General features: G+C 41.3%; 1 protein-coding gene across 11 annotated transcripts in view; it reads right to left on the bottom strand.

Moving 5' to 3' along the window:
* Positions 1–21,267, bottom strand: part of LOC138749782 (elastin-like) — a 270,705-nt gene that overhangs the window by 34,706 nt on the left and 214,732 nt on the right. For 9 of the 11 annotated variants that reach the window (XM_069911641.1, XM_069911643.1, XM_069911636.1 and 6 more), the window contains 5 exons: positions 21,243–21,266; positions 15,423–15,467; positions 9,310–9,333; positions 2,956–2,991; positions 1,458–1,535 (listed from right to left, as the gene is read on the bottom strand). In XM_069911641.1, coding sequence (XP_069767742.1) covers positions 1,458–1,535; positions 2,956–2,991; positions 9,310–9,333; positions 15,423–15,467; positions 21,243–21,266 — 207 coding nt within the window. The remainder of the gene's footprint in view (positions 1–1,457; positions 1,536–2,955; positions 2,992–9,309; positions 9,334–15,422; positions 15,468–21,242; position 21,267) is intronic. The other 2 variants (XM_069911638.1, XM_069911640.1) reach the window with 2 other exon arrangements.

Genomic DNA, 21,267 nt, shown 5'->3' with positions numbered 1-21,267 from the left:
TCAACCAGTTTACCTATCTCGGCTGCACCATTTCATCAGATGCAAGGATCGACAATGAGATAGACAACAGACTCGCCAAGGCAAATAGCGCCTTTGGAAGACTACACAAAAGAGTCTGGAAAAACAACCAACTGAAAAACCTCACAAAGATAAGCGTATACAGAGCCGTTGTCATACCCACACTCCTGTTCGGCTCCGAATCATGGGTCATCTACCGGCACCACCTACGGCTCCTAGAACGCTTCCACCAGCGTTGTCTCCGCTCCATCCTCAACATCCATTGGAGCGCTTACACCCCTAACGTTGAAGTACTCGAGATGGCAGAGGTCGACAGCATCGAGTCCACGCTGCTGAAGATCCAGCTGCGCTGGATGGGTCACGTCTCCAGAATGGAGGACCATCGCCTTCCCAAGATCCTGTTATATGGCGATCTCTCCACTGGCCACCGTCACAGAGGTGCACCAAAGAAAAGGTACAAGGACTGCCTAAAGAAATCTCTTGGTGCCTGCCACATTGACCACCGCCAGTGGGCTGATAACGCCTCAAACCGTGCATCTTGGCGCCTCACAGTTTGGCGGGCAGCAACCTCCTTTGAAGAAGACCGCAGAGCCCACCTCACTGACAAAAGGCAAAGGAGGAAAAACCCAACACCCAACCCCAACCAACCAATTTTCCCTTGCAAACGCTGCAATCGTGTCTGCCTGTTCCGCATCGGACTTGTCAGCCACAAACGAGCCTGCAGCTGACGTGGACTTTTTACCCCCTCCATAAATCTTCGTCCGCGAAGCCAAGCCAAAGAAGAGAAAGAGAAGAATTAGGAATCCAATGACCAAAGTACTCTTGGATGCCTTTTTGGTTTTCATACCAAATTCAGTCAATCATTTTGTGAAGTCCATTATTTCCATAGTTTAGGATCCTTTCATTATTCATGGTTTCAAGACAAAATCAGTTAATTAGGTTGATTACTCTGTGGGGAGGGAGGGGGAGGTGGGGGCGCAGAAGACTACAAAAGATTTTTTAGGTAGTACCGAGTCAAATTGTTTCAGATTTTTTTCTGTATAATGAATGTTCGGAGGTTGATCTGTATCTATCTTCCTGAACAGCCAACATTTAAATCCATGGTTTATATTGTACCCATGTATTTCTAAGACAATTTCTTTATGTCTATATTAGCAATATTGCTTACCTGGATTTTCTTCTTGAATCCTTGGCAAACTTTGATTTTGGCCTAATTTACTTAACAGATAGGAATATCACATTAATGTCTTAAATGACTTCTGCACTATTTAAGACATTAATAGATGTCAGTTTTATAGATATATGAAGTACATTTCATCAATTTACCAGAAATGTATCCTTCAAGAGTGCAGCTATCAACTGTTACTTTTGTGGAGACAGTCATATTGGATTACAAAAGATCTAATGGAAAATTTGCCTTTCTCAAGACAGTACATTACCCAGTCCAAAGCCAGGCTGTACAGCCACACCACCAGGTTGCACGCCTACACCACCAGGTTGCACACCTGCTCCACCACCTAGAATGCAAGCATGAGAAATTATTAATTTGATACACCAAAACCAATGGAAATCAGGGATCTATTCGGGCCAATAGGAACAAATTGATTCAATCATTCATGACAACATGGTGAAACATATATTTTCTCAAATTCTTTCTCATTTTTGGTCATAGAGGTACTGCTTCAGAGATGCCACCTTTAACATGATATCCTTTCTGACTCTTCATATGGATTGAAATCATTTCATGGTACTACAACTCTATGGTTCATTCCAAAAGAGAAACAGGAATTTCCACAGTATCCTTCCCACTCAATTTAATGTCACCACTAAACATGTCTCTTTTCCTCTCTCTCTCTCCTTTTCCTGCCACCTTTCTTCCACCTCTGCATTCACAAAGCTACCCCCTCCCCCAATCAATTCTCACCTTCCCTCTCCTGCCCTCTTCGCCATGTCCAAATATGGCCCATTGTCTGTTGGCCTGTGTTCCTCCTCCCACAGCCTTTTAATTCAGGTGCCTGCCTAATTTTTGCTCATACTTTGACAAAGGGCTCAGACCTAAAACATTGGTTATACATCTTTACCTCCTGTGGACACTGAGAGATCTGCTGAGTTCCTCTAACCACAGTACCTGCAGACTTTTTTGTTTAACAGCAAACATATGGATTCACTGGGAGGATTCATCACCTTATTATACTTATGAAATTGCATGTGTAGTTCCCAATCTCTATTCTGAGTCAATAAATAAAATTATATTTATTAAGTCGTAAATTTATTGTTAAGCAGCTACTGGTAGCTGCAGTTCTCTGCAGCCAACGTATTAAAAGAATTAAAATTTTGAACATTATTACATTTCATTATAAAGTACAGATTAACCGTGAGAAAATCAATAATAGTTTTGATGTGTAAAAATAAAAAGAATATTTTAATAAGTCACCGAACTATCAGACTTTAATCATGATATGGATATAATTTTAAAAAATCATAATATATCTGGGTCCATTGTGACAGTTTAATTACCTCTTCTAATATTTACACAGGTAAACATTCATAATAATCAAGATCTTTGTGTGGCACGGTTAGCGTGGGGTTCAAATCTGGCTTTGTCTGGAAGGAGTTTCTACTTTTTCCCAGTGACTGTGTGGGTTTCCTCTTGTGCTCCGGTTTCCTCCCACTCTTCCAAATGTACCAGGACTGTAGGTCAATTGGGTGTAATGGGGGGGGGGGGGGGGGGCGCGGGGTAAAGGCCCATGGGCCAAAAGGGCCTATTACCATTCTGTATGACTAAATTTTTTAAAAATTTAAAAAATTATGCTTAAATTAGAAATTATACATGCTATACTTTTCAGGAAACCTGTGTCTTTCAAATGCACAGATCTGTTTGTTTCCCTCATAAACAAAGTATGAAATAAACATTTTGATACAAGCAGAATGACTTGCCTCCAAATTTAGCTGCTTTAGCTGCTGCGTAATCAGCTGCAATGACAGAGATATAACCAATTATGACAGTGCAGAGACAAACTAAAGTAAGTAGAACAAGTAGTTTTATGTTCTAAAGTGTAAAAAGAAATCAATGATGTTATACAGAAAACTCATTTGTAAAACAATTCAACCAGTGAATCTCTATATGAATAAAGAACAAAGAAATATATTAATAATATAAATACAAAAATATAAACAAGTTTGCAAATATCCAAGTACTGCAATCAATCCTTATTCCAATATGAAAGTGAACTGGCGTGCGTACTCCACCAATTTCTCAACAAAAGTGCACACTTGATTTTTATAACTATTTTTATAAATTGAATTGTCACCAAATTTAGGTGACAGTTGTGCACGGTCATTTAAAGTCTTAATATTGATTCCAGCAGGCATCGTAATTTTCTCCTGTCAGTTGTCTTTTTCTCTTTAATTGTGAAACGAAAAATCACTCCATATTTATCTCTATTCTTCTTCGCTTCTTTGGCTTGGCTTCGCGGACGAAGATTTATGGAGGGGTCCACGTCAGCTGCAGGCTCGTTTGTGGCTGACAAGTCCGATGCGGGACAGGCAGACATGGTTGCAGCGGTTGCAAGGGAAAATTGGTTGGTTGGGGTTGGGTGTTGGGTTTTTCCTCCTTTGTCTTTTGTCAGTGAGATGGGCTCCGCGGTCTTCTTCAAAGGAGGTTGCTGCCTGATGAACTGTGAGGCGCCAAGATGCACGGTTTGAGGGAATATCAGCCCACTGGCAGTGGTCAATGTGGCAGGCACCAAGAGCTTTCTTTAGGCAGTCCTTGTACCTCTTCTGTGGTGCACCTCTGTCTCGGTGGCCAGTGGAGAGCTCGCCATATAACACGATCTCGGGAAGGCGATGGTCCTCCATTCTGGAGACGTGACCTACCCAGCGCAGTTGGATCTTCAGCAGCGTGGATTCGATGCTGTCGGCCTCTGCCATCTCGAGTACTTCGATGTTGGTGATGAAGTCGCTCCAATGAATGTTGAGGATGGAGCGGAGACAACGCTGGTGGAAGCGTCCTAGGAGCCGTAGGTGATGCCGGTAGAGGACCCATGATTCGGAGCCGAACAGGAGTCTGGGTATGACAATGGCTCTGTATACGCTAATCTTTGTGAGGTTTTTCAGTTGGTTGTTTTTCCAGACTCTTTTGTGTAGTCTTCCAAAGGCGCTATTTGCCTTGGCGAGTCTGTTGTCTATCTCGTTGTCGATCCTTGCATCCAATGAAATGGTGCAGGCGAGATAGGTAAACTAGTTGACCGTTTTGAGTTTTGTGTGCCCGATGGATATGTAGTGGGGCTGGTAGTCATGGTGGGGAGCTGGCTGATGGAGGACATCAGTTTTCTTCAGGCTGACTTCCAGGCCAAATATTTTGGCAGTTTCCGCAAAACAGGACGTCAAGCACTGAAGAGCTAGCTCTGAATGGGCAACTAAAGCGGCATCGTCTGCAAAGAGTAGTTCACGGACAAGTTGCTCTTGTGTCTTGGTGTGAGCTTGCAGGCGCCTCAGATTGAAGAGACTGCCATCCATGCGGTACCGGATGTAAACAGCGTCTTCATTGTTGAGGTCTTTCATGGCTTATTTCAGCATCATGCTGAAGAAGATTGAAAAGAGGGTTGGTGCGAGTACGCAGCCTTGCTTCACGCCATTGTTAATGGAGAAGGGTTGAGAGAGCTCATTGCTGTATCTGACCTGACCTTGTTGGTTTTCGTGCAGTTGGATAACCATGTTGAGGAACTTTGGGGGGCATCCGAGGCGCTCTAGTATTTGCCAAAGCCCTTTCCTACTCACGGTGTCGAAGGCTTTGGTGAGGTCAACAAAGGTGATGTAGAGTCCTTTGTTTTGTTCTCTGCACTTTTCTTGGAGCTGTCTGAGGGCAAAGACCATGTCAGTAGTTCCTCTGTTTGCGCGAAAGCCGCACTGTGATTCTGGGAGAACATTTTCGGCGATACTAGGTATTATTCTATTTAGGAGAATTCTAGTGAAGATTTTGCTTGCAATGGAGAGCAGCGTGATTCCCCTGTAGTTTGAGCAGTCTGATTTCATGCCTTTGTTTTTGTACAGGGTGATGATGATGGCATCACGAAGGTTCTGAGGCAGCTTTCCTTGGTCCCAGCAGAGCTTGAAAAACTCATGCAGTTTGGCATGCAGAGTTTTGCCGCCAGCCTTCCAGACCTCTGGTGGGGATTCCATCTATGCCTGCTGCTTTGCCACTTTTCAGTTGTTCAATTGCCTTATATGTCTCTTCCCGGGTGAGGACCTCATCCAGCTCTAGCCTTAAGGGCTGTTGAGGGAGCTGGAGCAGGGTGGATTCTTGGACTGAGCGGTTACACTGAAAAGAGATTGGAAGTGTTCTGACCATAGGTTGAGGATGGAGATCTTGTCGCTGAGGAAGACTTTGCCGTCTGAGCTGCGCAGAGAGCTTTGGACTTGGGGTGAGGGGCCGTACACAGCCTTTCTTCTTCTTTGGCTTGGCTTCGCGGACGAAGATTTATGGAGGGGGTAAATGTCCACGTCAGCTGCAGGCTCGTTTGTCGCTGACAAGTCCGATGCGGGACTTCGTAAAAACCCCTGAAGTCGCCAATGTCCGCGCTGAGCTGGGTTCGTTTGTCGGGGCTAGTCCACCACTCATTTTGGATCTCCCGGAGTTTGCGCTGAAGATGGCTGTATGCGCGACGGAAGGTTTGTTTCTTCTCTGGCCAGGACGGCTTTGCAAGGTGAGCCTGGTGGGCAGCTCGCTTCTTTGCCAGCAGCTCCTGGATTTCCTGGTTGTTTTCGACGAACCAGTCCTTGTTTTTCCTGGAGGAGAAGCCCAGTACCTCTTCAGTGGTTTGCAGTATGGCAGTCTTCAGCTGATCCCAGAGGGTTTCAGGGGACGAGTCTGTGAGGCGGATTGCATCCTCGAGGTTTGCTTTGAGGTTTGCCTGGAAGTTTCCTCTCACTTCGTCTGACTGCAAGTTTCCAACATTGAACCTCTTTCTGGGGGCTTTACTGTTCCTGGACTTTGGCTTGAAGTGAAGGTTGAGCTTGCAGCGAACCAGCCGGTGGTCAGTGTGGCATTCCGCGCTGGGCATGACCCTGGTGTGGAGCACATCTCGTTTGTTTCTTTCTCGCACCAGGACGTAGTCCAGGAGGTGCCAGTGTTTGGATCAGGGATGCATCCAGGTAGTCTTCAGGTTGTCCCTCTGCTCAAAAAGGGTGTTTCTAATGACAAGCCGCTGTTCTGCGCAGAGCTCCAACAGGAGGTGCCCGTTGTCGTTGCACTTGCCGACACCATGCTTGCCCAGGATTCCTGGCCAGGTTTCTGAGTCTTTGCCGATGTGAGCGTTGAAGTCGCCAAGGATGACAACCTTGTCGGCTGTAGGGGTGCATTGAATGAGGTTGCGCAGATCAGTGTAGAACTTGTCCTTTTCTGCTGGTTCCGCCTGGAGGGTTGGAGCATAGACACTGATGAGGGTGATGCGACGCTTGATTTGAAGGGGGAGTCGCATGGACATGATCCGGTCTGAGTGGCCTGTCAGGAGGTTTTCGAGTTTGGAGGCAATGGAGTTCTTGACCATGAAGCCTACACCAGATAGGCGTCGTTCATCCATAGGCTTGCCAGACCAGTAGAGTGTGTAGCCCGCACTGCGTTCTTGGAGGCTGCCTACATCTGCAAGGCGGACTTCACTGAGAGTGGCTATGTCGATGCCAAGTCTGAGGAGTTCATGTGCGATGAGGGCAGACCGACGTTCAGGTCGGTGGCTGTCAGCCATTATTAGTTCCATTATAAAGACAGAATTTATTAGAATTCTATGAAAGCCATGTGACAATGAACAATAATATGATGACCAACAGCAGTATATCACATCTAGAAACAGTATTTTTGAAAAAATCCATTTTCAGTGCAAAGTAATCCAATCCAAAAAATGGCAGCTCATGTTTAACATTATTTTGGATACATGTTGTGTTTTATTTTCAACGATTATAACACCTCTTCAGCAAATTTATCAAAACATTATAGAAACAAAAACTCTTGTTTTGTCGACTCAAGAATCCAATTCATGTTAGTGTAATGCAAAAGTATTGAGTACTTTTGTCTGCATGTTTTAGGCTTTCTGGAAGGCGACAAATTAATTCTTCATAAAAACCACAATGGTGGAGAAACTCACCTGGTCAAACAGCAAAAATAAAGAGATATAACCAATGTTTTGGGCTTAAGCCCTTTATCAAGATCTCCAGCATTGTGTTTTTACTTCATCCATGTTGCTTTCAGACTTTCATGTTTTACCAATGAATTCTTTGTGTCTATTATCTATTATAAATTCTGTTAAGGCCTTTAAGAAGATGAGGAACATTGTTGCAAGATGGATAAATAATTGGACCAATATTCAGAGGCCTGGATAATTTCTTTGTAGACTTAATTCGAATCCCACCAACTCATCTAAGAAATTAAATCAACCTGGGAGTGAAATGATAGTACCAGTATGAATTATCATTAATTATTTTGTTGTTGCAAATACCAGTCTGGTTTACTAATGTTCTTCAGGACTAAGGAGGGGAAATTTGCTGTTTCTGTCTGTTTTTACCCATTTGAGTGGACAATAATTGGTTTTCACACCAATTTCTTAGCCATATAATGTTCATGATATCAATACCATAATCTCTATGTAAAAACAAGAGAAAATAATTTTACCCACTAAATCTCCTGGGATTTAATAACACAAAAGGAGACATCAGTATACTAGGTTACTGGGGTTAATTAACATCCATTGAAAGTAGGAGTAGACACTGTCCTATTCTGTTGACTACTGAGAAATATGGAGGAAAATCTACTTGTAATGTCCACCTGTTTCTTCCTACTCAAACTCACAGCTGCAGCCCCAACCCTCTGCCTGACTACTTAATTTTCTTCCCATCCTATGCTGACTGATCTCTGTACCCTACTAACTGATCGCTCTCTCTCTGTAACTTCGCACCTTTGTATTATGTATCTTTCTTGTACTCTGTATGTCTACTGGTCTGCTTATAAAACTGCAACTTGGTTCATGAGACCTTAGCTTGCCCGATCCTTGATTTAAAGGTGTGTTCTTCCCTATCCTTGCCTCTATTGTCTTTGTACTGATCTCAAATAGCACATATTCAGTAACAGAAATATGGGATGCCAGTTGATAGTTCTCAGACTTCATGCGTGACTGCTATTTGCTGTGGCTGGCCTATTAGCCAAATGGTTGTTGTCTTGATGCTATTATAATCATTGATAGTGGACCTATTTGAGTACACAAGAGTTTCAGAGCACGTTTGTTTCCCAGCAAGCACACTTGCACATGTTTTATGATGTATTGACATGGCAGCTACTAATCTCACCTCTGCAGCTTTGTTTGGTTATAGTACAGATAATATTATGTTCTTGTAGTTCCTGCTTGCCTGGAACTTTCTCCAGTGTAACCTTAACATCTCCTAAACCCTAGAAATTTAGATGTTTAGGCTGTGGATAGCAAAAATGACTGTCATCTAAACAATTAGGGCACAAAATGACTAAGAGCTCAAATGTGAGTTGGGATAACTGCAGATACATTTCTAAACATCATTTAGGTAAATGGAGATAAGAGATTTCTGAGAAACAAAAATTAGAGAGGTATTTGACCTGAAATGATGACTGTTTTTCTTTCTATAATTGAAAAATTCTCAGTGTCAGCAGTTAAAAGATTTAATTCCGTATTTTATTAATGGAGATTTACTTTGTAATATTTCCAGCATTCAACAAGTTAAAGGTGCAATGATGCTTTGAAAAATGGTCAGTCTTCATAGCTTTAGGCATTTTTATGAAGTGTATAAAACAAAATTGAAAATAATCGACAAAATTGATTAACAAAATTTATGGAAAAGGAATTATGGAAGAATTTGAGAAAATTATGAAAATGTTTCTCACTTTGTCTTTACAGCTATTATCAGAATATCAAGGCTATTCCAGAGACTTTGAAACAAGATTCTGATTCCGTAATTTCCTTTTTGGGTCATTTGTTTATTTCAAATTAATTGAAATATGTTGACTTTCCTTCTTTAAAGACAAAAATATGGATGGATTTTTGCACTTTTTTACTTATTGTAATTGAAGCTTGATTGAACAGTTGGTAAAAACAATATTATCAACTGTTAACATAATAGTTTAAACACATTAAAATTAAGCTTCCTTCAAATTATCTAGTTTGCGTTATTCTATTATACTTTTATTGGTTCAGTAAAAAGGAAAGCCAAGTCAATTAAATTACAATAATTGCAAAATTCCTGTACTGTGACAATGTTAAGATAAAGTAACTATACCTGCTACAGATCCAGTTTGAACTCCTGTATTGATAACACAAAAGATGAGAGATGTGTAAGATACATTGATTTGGTTGAAATGTGAGAAAGATAAATTTAAATGAAAGGATAAATTAAAGACAAGGTTTCTTCTCCATTATTGCCAACAGCAAAGTATTTTACTGTGCTTACTAAATCAAAGTGTAAATAGGGCATTGCATGGAAATTATTATCCAGCATCAGATTTTAGTACAATTTGTGGAGATTGTGCAAGGTTTGTGGGCTTGAAAGGTGTTATCACAGACAAAACCATTAGTACAGATTACTGCATCTCATATATAAAAAAAACCCCAAAGAATTACAACCAAAACCAGTTAAAAAGGAATCTGAAGGAAACAGCAAGTCAGGTAACATCAGAGGAGAGGTTGTTCCTTTCTCCACAATTGTTGACTGAACTGCAGATTATTTATAATACATTCTGTTCATATTTTCAAAAACTCATGAATCCAATTTGCATTAATTGAAATCATGTCTACACCTTTAAAGGAGAATCATAAACCATCTCCAACTACCCCGATGAAGCATATTTGGGAAGAATTGTACAGAAGGATGCTGAATCATATCTGGTACAAGAACCTTGTTTTTCTGATACTGACCCCAGCATCTTGGTGATCAACCAAAAACAAGATCCTATACATGGGAGCCATAAAGTTCTTTAGGAAGAAAATAAAGCATTGGAAGTAGGATTGAAGTCAGGAATGATGTGACTAAATCCTGGTCTCAATTATGGATAAGGTTTAATGATCTCATATGTGTGTTCAAGGCCACCATCATTGCTTATCTTTCAAAAAATATCTCTCCACTCATTACAGCCCCCATTGCTCAACCAACAATGACCTCCACCATTCAACACCTCGACCTAATATACTTATAAATTAACCATTGCCACAGTACTCATACATGTCTCACATAATGAACATTCTTTCAGCTAAACAGCTGTAGAAATTCACAATAAAAACAAGATTCATTGGGATCCTTACAAATGCCACCAGAATCCTCAAATCAGATTGACATACCTGGACAGATCAAATATATTGGAAAGTGATTTTTGAGAGAGTTCCATGCTTTATCAGCAATTGTTCCATGCTCTGGCCATAGCCCTTGTCTGCTGACAGAGCAGGAGGAGGATGTAGATCAGTGGTTTTCAAACTTTTTCTTTCCACTCACATACCACTTTAAGTAATCCCTTTGCCAGAGGTGCTCTGTGATTAGAAAGGGATTACTTAAGGTGGCATGTGAGTGGAAAGAAAAAGTTTGAAAACCACTGATCTACAGTGGGAAGGGAAGGTTGAGAACCACTCCCCTAGACCCAATTGTAACTGAAATATTTTGCTTGAGAAAAATTGTTATTGGTCCATTTCCATTGGAGCTATGAAACCATGCAAATAACAAGCCAACTAGGTACAATTAAAACAGTGGTTTTTTTCACTCACATACCACTTTAAGTCTTTGGCTTGGGTTCGCGGACAAAGATTTATGGAGGGGTAATGTCCACGTCAGCTGCAGGCTCGTTTGTGGCTGACAAGTCCGATGCGGGACAGGCAGACACGGTTGCAGCGGTTGCAGGGGAAAATTGGTTGGTTGGGGTTGGGTGTTGGGTTTTTCCTCCTTTGCCTTTTGTCAGTGAGGTGGGCTCTGCGGTCTTCTTCAAAGGAGGTTGCTGCCCGCCAAACTGTGAGGCGCCAAGATGCACGGTTGGAGGCGATATCAGCCCACTGGCGGTGGTCAATGGGGCAGGCACCAAGAGATTTCTTTAGGCAGTCCTTGTACCTCTTCTTTGGTGCACCTCTGTCTCGGTGGCCAGTGGAGAGCTCGCCATATAACACGATCTCGGGAAGGCGATGGTCCTCCATTCTGGAGACGTGACCTACCCAGCGCAGTTGGATCTTCAGCAGTGTGGATTCGATGCTGTCGGCCTCTGCCATCTCGAGTACTTCGATGTTGGTGATGAAGCACTCCAATGATACTAATCACAGAGCACTTATGGCATGGGGATTGCTTAAGGTGAAATGTGATTTAGGGGGCAGTTTGAAAAACACTGATGTAAGATGACCATAGCATCAGATAACAGAGAGACTTTCCATCTCTTGTACTGTCAGGCTGTAAGTCATAACCCAGATATTCCCCTTTGAGTCTGTATACAAAGTACAATTATCTGGCCCACCACACTTATGCAATACTCTCAGCATGGGGCTTGTGAGCTGATAGAAGGCTATTGGAGTAGATAGCATATAGCCAAGAAGCCAGATAGCCCACTTTGGAATTACAAAGATTCACCATGATCAACAAGATGACTGACATACTGTTGGAATACCAGATGGAAATGCAAACATTGACATTCTGAGCTAGGAGATTTTCTCTCCACAAATCTACTTGAATCCCTCTAGTCTAGCGATAACCTTGTCAGATCACACTACTTGCAGCCTTAAGATAACAACAAGAATTGAATCTAACCACATGCTGGTCATGTTCTCTGCTTGAATTTAAGTTTGGCAGTTAAGAATCAAGGCAATATTCTGACACTACATAAATCACCATTACAAAGTAGGTTCTGGGCCTGATAGCATTGAGGAGTTTATTGCATGCTGACTGGCCCACTCTCCAATGTCTTGCAGGCTTCACTCTCATACTTTTTGGCAGATGACCCCATGTTCGAAGCATCTCTGCTTGCCACAAGCCACACTTTCTCTGTACTTTTAAGCTGAACTAATTTCTCACTTTTCTAGTTCTGATAGAGTCTGTTTTCTTTCCATTAGTGTTGGTGTCAGATCTGCTGATTATTTTCTATTTTCTCTATTTTTATTTCATATTTTGTTTCACCTGCTGTTCTTAAAATGTTTCTTGTGCTGGCTACCCATTGCAATCTCCTCACTAGAGATTCCTCCAGGGGCTGGATGGATGTATTATTTGCAATGTGAGAGAATCATCAGATTTATTGACAATCTGTGTTTGAAAGTGTAAGTTATATAGTTTTGTTTTGGCTTGTATTTGAGTGATATTTATGCTTGGATGCAGAGGTTCTCAGAGCCCGCGACGCTGCCTTCACAGAGGAGAAATGATGACTGTAAGATCAGGCAGGGCAGAACTCTCATCCAATCAGGAAGGCAAAGTGTGGGCATGCACAGAAGATCCATAGACAGCTGTGCAACACGAGCCGCATGTGGCATGGTATCAAAACTATAACAGACCAGAAGACAACCTTGTGAGTCAAAGACAATAATGCCTCCCTTCCAGACATCTTCTATGTATGGTTCTATGAGGACAGGCTGACACTGAAGAAAGCTCTGTGTTGCCTGATGAACAGGTCCCCCGGAGAGCAACTGCTCAGCCGGCTCCTGTTCACACCACTGACCCACAACTGCAATGCCAAATCTAGCTCTCGCAGAGTCATCAAGTATACAGATGACATGGCAGTAACTGGCCTTATCAGCAACAATGATGAGTCATACAACAGAGAAGAGGTGGAAAATCTCATGAAATGGTGCGAGAGTAACCATAACCATATAACCGTTTACAGCACGGAAACAGGCCACGTCGGCCCTTCAAGTCCGTACCGGTTCACTTGAACAACTCCTGAGGAAGTAGAGGCTTTCTTCATGATGCCATTGGTGTGTTGGTTCCAGGAAAGATCTTCTGAGATAGTGACTAACAACCTGAGTTTCAATGTGGATAAGACAAAGGACTTCAGGATGACTAGGAGGTGGGCAAGGCTACCAGCCACCATCCTATCAACATTTTACAGGAGTTCTATTGAGATCATCCTGGCTGATGCTGTGTAAAGAATTATGGAAAGGGGGCTTTGTTGGAATCTAGGGGTTAAAACAGTATGAAATAAATGATTAATTAATAAGTGTATATTTACTGCATGGTTCAGGGAAAAAGGAATGTGATTAAGTGGCAATCACAGCATGGAGCAAAGGTGGCTGAGCAAAATTGTCTGCTCCAAAATACAGGGAGAGGAAATGCATAAAACGATTTAGGAGGAATGCTCAAACTAAAGGAGGTGGTGAGTAGCACAGGAGACACAGGCCAGATCAGAACAAAGAATGGCCTGCAAGAAACAAAGGGAATGGAAAACCAGTCTAGGAGGAAGATTAAGGCAGGAGGAGGTGTTAAAGAGAACAGCAGAAATTGGCGGACAAGAACAGAATGGCGATTAGAAATATCTGGGGATGAATTAATTTCTGATCAACACAACAGGATAGTCTGGCCTGGAGGATTAAGATGGGAACGCTACACCCCAGATATCTGCAAAACAGGAGATGACTTGTGATAACCCTTATGCAAAAAGATCTAGCAAAGGATGACAACTTTTGTTCTGTATGATAATGAAATCTAGCAAAGGAAGCCAACTTTTGTTCTGTATGATAAGGTTGATCTATATAAACTGAGCCAACTGGACAATAGGGGTCAGTCTTGGGGAGTAGCTCACTGTGCAGGTGACCTATGAACTAATGAGTGACCCAGAGCTCTGTTAAGTTTTATTCTTGTGCTGTGTAATAAATTGACTGTTGAACCGAATACCTTCTCCTATCACTTCATTCAAAGAACACGCTGGACTCAGACTACACATAGACTAAATTAAGAGTAAGGTAAAGCCAGAGTCCGACAGCTTCTGCTATGGAAAGTAGGCAAACAAAGAGTTAATGTTTTAATAGATGAGGCAGTCCACAGGTGCAAAGCATAGTATGACTTGTATAGGATGGGAGTATTAATTAAGAGATATGGCATATTTAAATGTTGCTGGGTTGTAATTCACAGAAACTACAAAGAAAAGAAGTACCAAAAACATTAGATTCCCAAAAGAAAAAAAAAGTAAAACTGCACGTAAGCATCTGTCTAAAGGATTATATAAGCTGTACAAGGATGCTGTGGACTTTGAGTGCAAAGTATGAGTTATATTGCTACTCTTTCTTTGTACCCCTCACTCCCTCTAGTGTAATACAAAAAAGAAGTGATCGTATGCTCTTTGATTCTGTTGTGGTTTATTTTATTACAGCACGAGTCGACTTCAGCATCTGTAGAGCAGTGGATCAGAGGTCAATCCACAGGACCATAAGAGCAGCAGAGAGAATCACTGGAATCTCCCTGCCCCCATGAACATGATCTACCGGGATAGATGTTTGAAAAGGGCTCATAAAATCATTGAGGACCTTTAGTACCCCACATGCAGCATCTTCCAGCTACACCCGTCAGGAAAGAAATACAAAAGTCTCAGAGCCAGAATCACCAGACAGAAGACTGCTTGATGACTGATGAAATGCTCCTATTAATGCTCTGGGGTTCTATTATTCATTCAACAGTATTTATTTATTTATATTTGTATTTACATACACCATATGTATAATTTTTTTCCTGTGTGTTTTATGTCTGTGTGTATGTTTGCGTGTTTTTACAACGAGGACTGAAGAATGCTGTTTCATTGGGTTGTTCTTATACACTTGGATGATAATATAACTTGAACTTGTTTGAGATTGATTTCTCCTTTCATTTGGAAAGAGATTATTCCTCTTATGTAAAGATTTTCAATAAACTTGCACTGGGATACATGGTATAGATCAACAGCTGCTAAAGGCTTAGAAGTGACCATGACCACTTAATCTTAAATAAGTGGCTTTACTTGGTCACAAAGATATATCACCACCAACTTTAGCCTTTGGTTATATTGCTCCTTGGACAACTGGAGTTCAGTGAAACTTTGTCGATGTGTTTGTGGAATGGTGTTTGTGTATGAGAGCCTTTTGCTCGTCTACTTTGTGTCTCGTCCAGCCCTTGCAACTGTGGCCTTCCCATGCCTTGCTATTTGATATAATGACTGGGGAACTAAGACAGGTTTTCAAAATTATCTAGCATCATAATGACTGGAGGATTGAATACAGCAAACTGTTTTCAAGATTAAGTTACTCCAATGGCTATGAAATTGATAAGATTGTGCAAGCAATCCTACCCTCACTTTCTCTCCAACCCAACCATATCCTCAATCATCAAATTTAACAGACATTTCCTTTTATTACAATACACTGTAAAATAGATCACAATTTACATTTTTTGCCTAGCATTGGAGATTAACTTACCAGGTACAACTCCTGGTTGAGCTCCAGGTACAGCTCCTGCACCACCTGCAATGTAAACAAAGAAAAATAAATAATACTCAAAGAAATGGTTTAAATACCAATTGTTACTAACAATTGCATTCTCATTATGGTGAGATTAAGAAGCATGCACAGATGATGGCAAAATGTGAGGCGCACCACTGGGAGACTGCAGTGTATTGTAAGCAGAATGGGAAGGTGGAATAATTGTATTGCAGCACAAGTTGCACTTGCCACACCAGAACAAACTGTTACAGAACACTCTCAGCAGTATATTTTAGAGCATATTTGTCCATGTAACTATGTTTTGACCCAAGATAATCCCATTTTCTTGCCTCTGTCCATATCCCTCTAAACCTTTCTAATCCCCTATCTATCAATTGTACCTACCTTTATCATTTCCTTTGGCAGCTCATTCAATATTCCAACCACCCTCTGGGTGAAGAAGGTGTCTTTCAGATCCCTTTTATATTCTTCCCCTCTCTCCTTAAGTTAATCCTTCTAGATATTCATTGCACTACCCTGGGAAAAAGATGATGACCACTATACTTACCTTGTCTATGTCCTTACTGACTGTATAAAACTCCATGAGGTTCTCCCACCCCTGCCTCATATGCTTCAGGGAGAAGAGTCCCTTAAATTTTCATTTAAGCCTGATAGTTCATTTTACTGAGCTATTATCATTTTAATCTCAAAGGTTAAATAGATGACCATGTGTTGAAGCTAAAACAAAAATGTCGTGAACCTTTAATCCAGGGTACATTTAAAAATATGCCTCATTCATTTCTGTAACACATGAAACAGTCATCATAAGCCTCAAGATAATGCAATAGTGATTAAGATGATGATTTGCTCAAGCAGCCTAATTGAATAAACTTCAGAGGTCAAAACTTTTGAAGATGATGTAATGTACTCAACTATTATTTTTGATTTTAAACTGAGTTAGGATAGGCCTTAGAAGAGCAATCTTAGATCTGTGGTAAATGTACAATTAAATAAATCTACCCAAAATACCCTAGAGATCACATATCTCTAAAAATTTGCTTTTTCAGTTTAACTCCTGAACATATTCCTCTATATACCGAAAATTCTTGAACCTATTTTAATTTCTACTTCTGTACACAAACATCAATTTTCACAAATATGACATGATTGCGAATGATCTTCTATTTTTATACAGCCAAAGAAGTGATTTGCTTTCCAGAAACTTTTATAGTTATGTTAATCAGTAAAAACAAAACATGTTGTCACAATTATTGATACAAATGTGCTCCCCAAAGGCAAGTCTTTTAATTACGATCCTTAACAGCATTAATCTAATCTTGAGAGTTAAAAATAATAAATTCCTCATTGCACACTGTATCATTCTTGAATTTTGAAATACTAAGACAAACAAAAAATATTGGGTTATTCGTACTAGTTTTGAATGCCTGCTACTGAACACATGGAAGAATATATTTTCATAGATCAGGATATTTCAAGTTAACTGGTCCAAAACTTTCTAAAGTATTTTGTGCATTTTAATATTTTAAAATTAAAACATCATGTTCCACATAGTATTGGTAAATCATTTCAAGATTTATTCAGTTTGAAGAAGGGATCATTGTAATTTCCATCATGCTTCTATTCAGTTCCTATTTAAATGGTGGGAACAGGATGATATTAAATTACATTTATTGTCACGTACAAAAAAAAATACTTGTTATTTGCCCTGTAAAGGCATGCAGAGGTGTCGTCAACCCTAGTGTTCATACCAAGCCAAGAAAGAGAAGGGAAAGAGAGTCCCTTCAGAAACATCTACTGGGCATGGACCCAACCACCTCCAACGCTGCCTCCTCCTGCACTCCCGTAGCCTTCGTGGGCACAGAGTCTCCTGTCCGGTCCAGTGGTGAACCCAAGTCACTCTCCTCGGCCCCTATTTCCCAAACTCCCAAAGTGATTGGAAAGCTGACAGCACCTGAGGCCCTTTGTGAGTCTTGCTTGCTATCAGTGTTGTCATGAATTCTGATACCCATTTCCCAGAAGGCAGCCGGCAGAAGCCAATGGTCTGGCGTGAGTCCTTCAGCCACTGAGCCCTGCATCAGAGCCTAATCGGGTGATGTGGTTTCTGACCCCATGGGGTCTTCTGAAGGCTGCTCCTTCTCAGTGGGTGATTGTTCTCCTGCTCTGGTGCCCTGTGCTTGTCTGCTGCTTCCCCACATCCTGCAACCCTTGAAGTCTGTGCTGTCAAATGTGGTCACCGCCATCTTTATTCCAGGATGTTTGTGGATCTTCACTGTCAAAAAAACTGCAGCCCTCCCCATTCTATGGTTAATTTAAACCTGCATATGGCTGTTAGATGGGAGGTGCAGGCAGTAGGCCCCAACAGAGGAGCATTGAAAGATGTGCCATTACAACAGCCGCCATTTCTAATTTTCTCGATTCTTGAGAAAACTGTCAGCTGCTATTATTGATGGTATTATTACCAAGATAATTATAATTAATTCCTTATCTCCTGACTTATTTGGGTCACCTACTTCGAGGTCCTAAAGTGGTTAGTCTAAGAAGCAGATTTTTGATGTTATTTTTAGTTAGTTGTCAAGTGACTTCATTGCATATGGTTAGAAATGCCAAGTTTTTCAAGACTGACTGCAAATCTGCCATTTTGGCATCAATGTGGCAAATTAATGGGTAATATGACAAATACTTTTATTTCTCTTTTCATTCATAAAAAAATGGATAATTTTTGGTGCATCAAAACCAAAAGTAACCATTCAAATTTTTGAATGATTGTAATCATGCTCTACCATGGTTAAGTCTGTTCTCAGCATTGTAAAAAGCTCTATGTTCTTTACTTTCTAGGCATCAAAAACCCTCTGATGCAAATATAAAGTACATTGAAATAGGTTTGAAACATTAGAAGATTGCAGATGCAGAGCTACTATATCTCTGGTGTAAAATGTCAGGTATTGTAAACTTTCAAGCCAGTAGGTGTGTTAAGTGAGAAACAAAAATAAACTTTTTTTTCCAGTTTTTGACAATGAGAAAAATGTTCTGGATCATGGTTTATTGTAACCGTAATATGTTGGACATGGCAATGCTATAGGTACACTAAACAACATAGTGTCTGGACTAGAGCCAGCTCTTCAGTGCTTGACGTCCTGTTTTGCGGAAACTGCCAAAATGTTTGGCCTGGAAGTCAGCCTGAAGAAAACTGAGGTCCTCCATCAGCCAGCTCCCCACCATGACTACCTGCCCCCGCACATCTCCATCGGGCACACAAAACTCAAAACAGTCAACCAGTTTACCTATCTCAGCTGCACCATTTCATCGGATGCAAGGATCGACGAGATAGACAACAGACTCGTCAAGGCAAATAGCGCCTTTGGAAGACTACACAAAAGAGTCTGGAAAAACAACCAACTGAAAAACCTCACAAAGATTAGCGTATACAGAGCCGTTGTCATACCCACACTCCTGTTCGGCTCCGAATCATGGGTCCTCTACCGGCATCACCTACGGCTCCTAGAATGCTTCCACCAGTGTTGTCTCCGCTCCATCCTCAACATTCATTGGAGCGACTTCATCACCAACATCGAAGTACTCGAGATGGCAGAGGCCGACAGCATTGAATCCACGCTGCTGAAGATCCAACTGCGCTGTGTAGGTCACGTCTCCAGAATGGAGGACCATCGCCTTCCCAAGATCATGTTATATGGCGAGCTTTCCACTGGCTATCGAGACAGAGGTGCACCAAAGAAGAAGTACAAGGATTGCCTAAAGAAATCTCTTGGTGCCTGCCCCATTGACCACCGCCAGTGGGCTGAAATCGCCTCAAACCGTGCATCTTGGCACCTCACAGTTCAGCGGGCAGCAACCTCCTTGGAAGAAGACCGCAGAGCCCACCTCACTGACAAAAGACAAAGGAGGAAAAACCCAACACCCATCCCCAACCAACCAATTTTCCCCTGCAGCCGCTGCAACCGTGTCTGCCTGTCCCGCATCGGACTTGTCAGCCACAAACGAGCCTGCAGCTGACGTGGACATTACCCCTCCATAAATCTTCGTCCGCGAAGCCAAGCCAAAGAAGAAGAATATGTTGGAGATGGCAATGCCATAGGTACACTAAACAACATAGTTCCTGGACTTTGATCATGGTTTATTGTAACCATAATATGTTGGACATGGCAATGCCATAGGTACACTAAACAACATAGTCCCTGGACTTTGTAAAAATCATGGTGGAAATTAACTGTTATGAACCATGGTGACTGTGACGGATTATGTTATATTTTATAATGTGTATAGATATGTTTTAAAAGGAGATCAATTGTGGCAGATTTTTTAGTTTAGGTCACATACAGATACAAACACTTCAAAACAGATCTCATTTAAAATGCTGAAGCTCCGAGTGCCTTTGCACAAACTTTGAAAAATGCCTAAAGGGACTTCACAAGTAGGTATTAATTGGACATGCTGAGGAGTAATGGATTATTGTTTTGGAAAGCAACAGATGAACTAACTTAGAAGATTAGGTCCAGAGCCGCAGTCTGTCTGAGTGCACTTGACTGTTTTAAGAAGGTCATGTGGCTTTCTCTGAGTGACAGAAAGAGAGAGAATTCAGTTCTACAGTCAGCAGCAGCAGTTGGGACTGAAACAGGACAAGCTGGCAAACTGGTGGAAAAACCCCATTCTGTGGTGACCTGAAAGAAAGAAGAAATCCCTGATGGGCCAAGTTTCTTCAGCAAGACACTGAAGTAGCTCATTGGAAGGGATCAGTTGTGGGTGTCCAAACAAGCAACAAATCTCTCTCTGAAAATCGACAAGAACCTTCCTGAGCAGTAACCATTTACCTATCAAGCACCAAAGCCTGGTGAAATTCATAAATCTTAAATTCTGCGCACAGTATAAGAATTGTCTGATACCAGTGAACTCAGAGGAGTGGGAAGTGAGATTGGACTGTGAATCAAAGAACTTTTTTTTGAACATATACGCATAACATATGTGTGTGCTTAGAATTAGAAGGGAGCTAAGTTAATAGTGGTAAGTTAAAGTTTGATCCTGTTTTATGTTTAAAGATCATTAAAAGTAACTTTTGTTTAAGTAACCATTTGTTGCTATTGCAATTGGGTTTTGGGGTCCTCTGGGCTCATAACATTTTCATGGGGGCTCGTCTGAGATTTGAACCTGGGACCTCTCGCACAAAGTAAAAGAATATTCAATCCTACAATGCATCAATACTATCCATAAATGGTTATTGGATAATCTCTCCAATTCAAGTTACTTGTGTTATTTAATTTTTACTTTGAGTTCAAAGAAGTAAGTTGAAAGAAGTATAGGATTGACTGTTAACTAGGACATTTACAACTTATAAAAAGTTGACAATATCATATGACTACTAAAATTAATGCAAATACTGATTATGAAACTGTTTTCAATAAAGAAATAAGAAAAATCCAAAATCCAATAGAAAATTAACATAGCAATATTAAAACTGATTCTGTCAGCTAGTCGGGCGGTCAAGGGGTGGGTGGTGGGGGGGGGGGGGGTAGACCGGCAGTACAAGTTGGGCGGGGAAAGGGTGAGGGGGAGACAGCAGCGTGACTGGAAAGGGGTGGGGGTGGATATGGCAGCACAATTTGGGTGGGTTTAAATTTGGCTTTCCAAAATCCGGAAAAATCCGAAATTCGGAACACACTGTCTCCCAAGGGTTCCGGATAAAGGTCTCTGTACCTGCATCATTAATCAGATGTAATCAACAAGTTGATATGATCAATATTCGAACAAGGCTTAATCCAATAAATTAAAAAGCACTGACAGTACCTTGTACAGAAGCTGGAACTGCTCC

Source organism: Narcine bancroftii, chromosome 14, assembly GCF_036971445.1.
Source record: "Narcine bancroftii isolate sNarBan1 chromosome 14, sNarBan1.hap1, whole genome shotgun sequence".
Taxonomy (NCBI): domain Eukaryota; kingdom Metazoa; phylum Chordata; class Chondrichthyes; order Torpediniformes; family Narcinidae; genus Narcine; species Narcine bancroftii.
The sequence above is the reverse complement of the archived record's forward strand: the minus strand, read 5'-3'. Positions and strand labels throughout refer to the sequence as shown.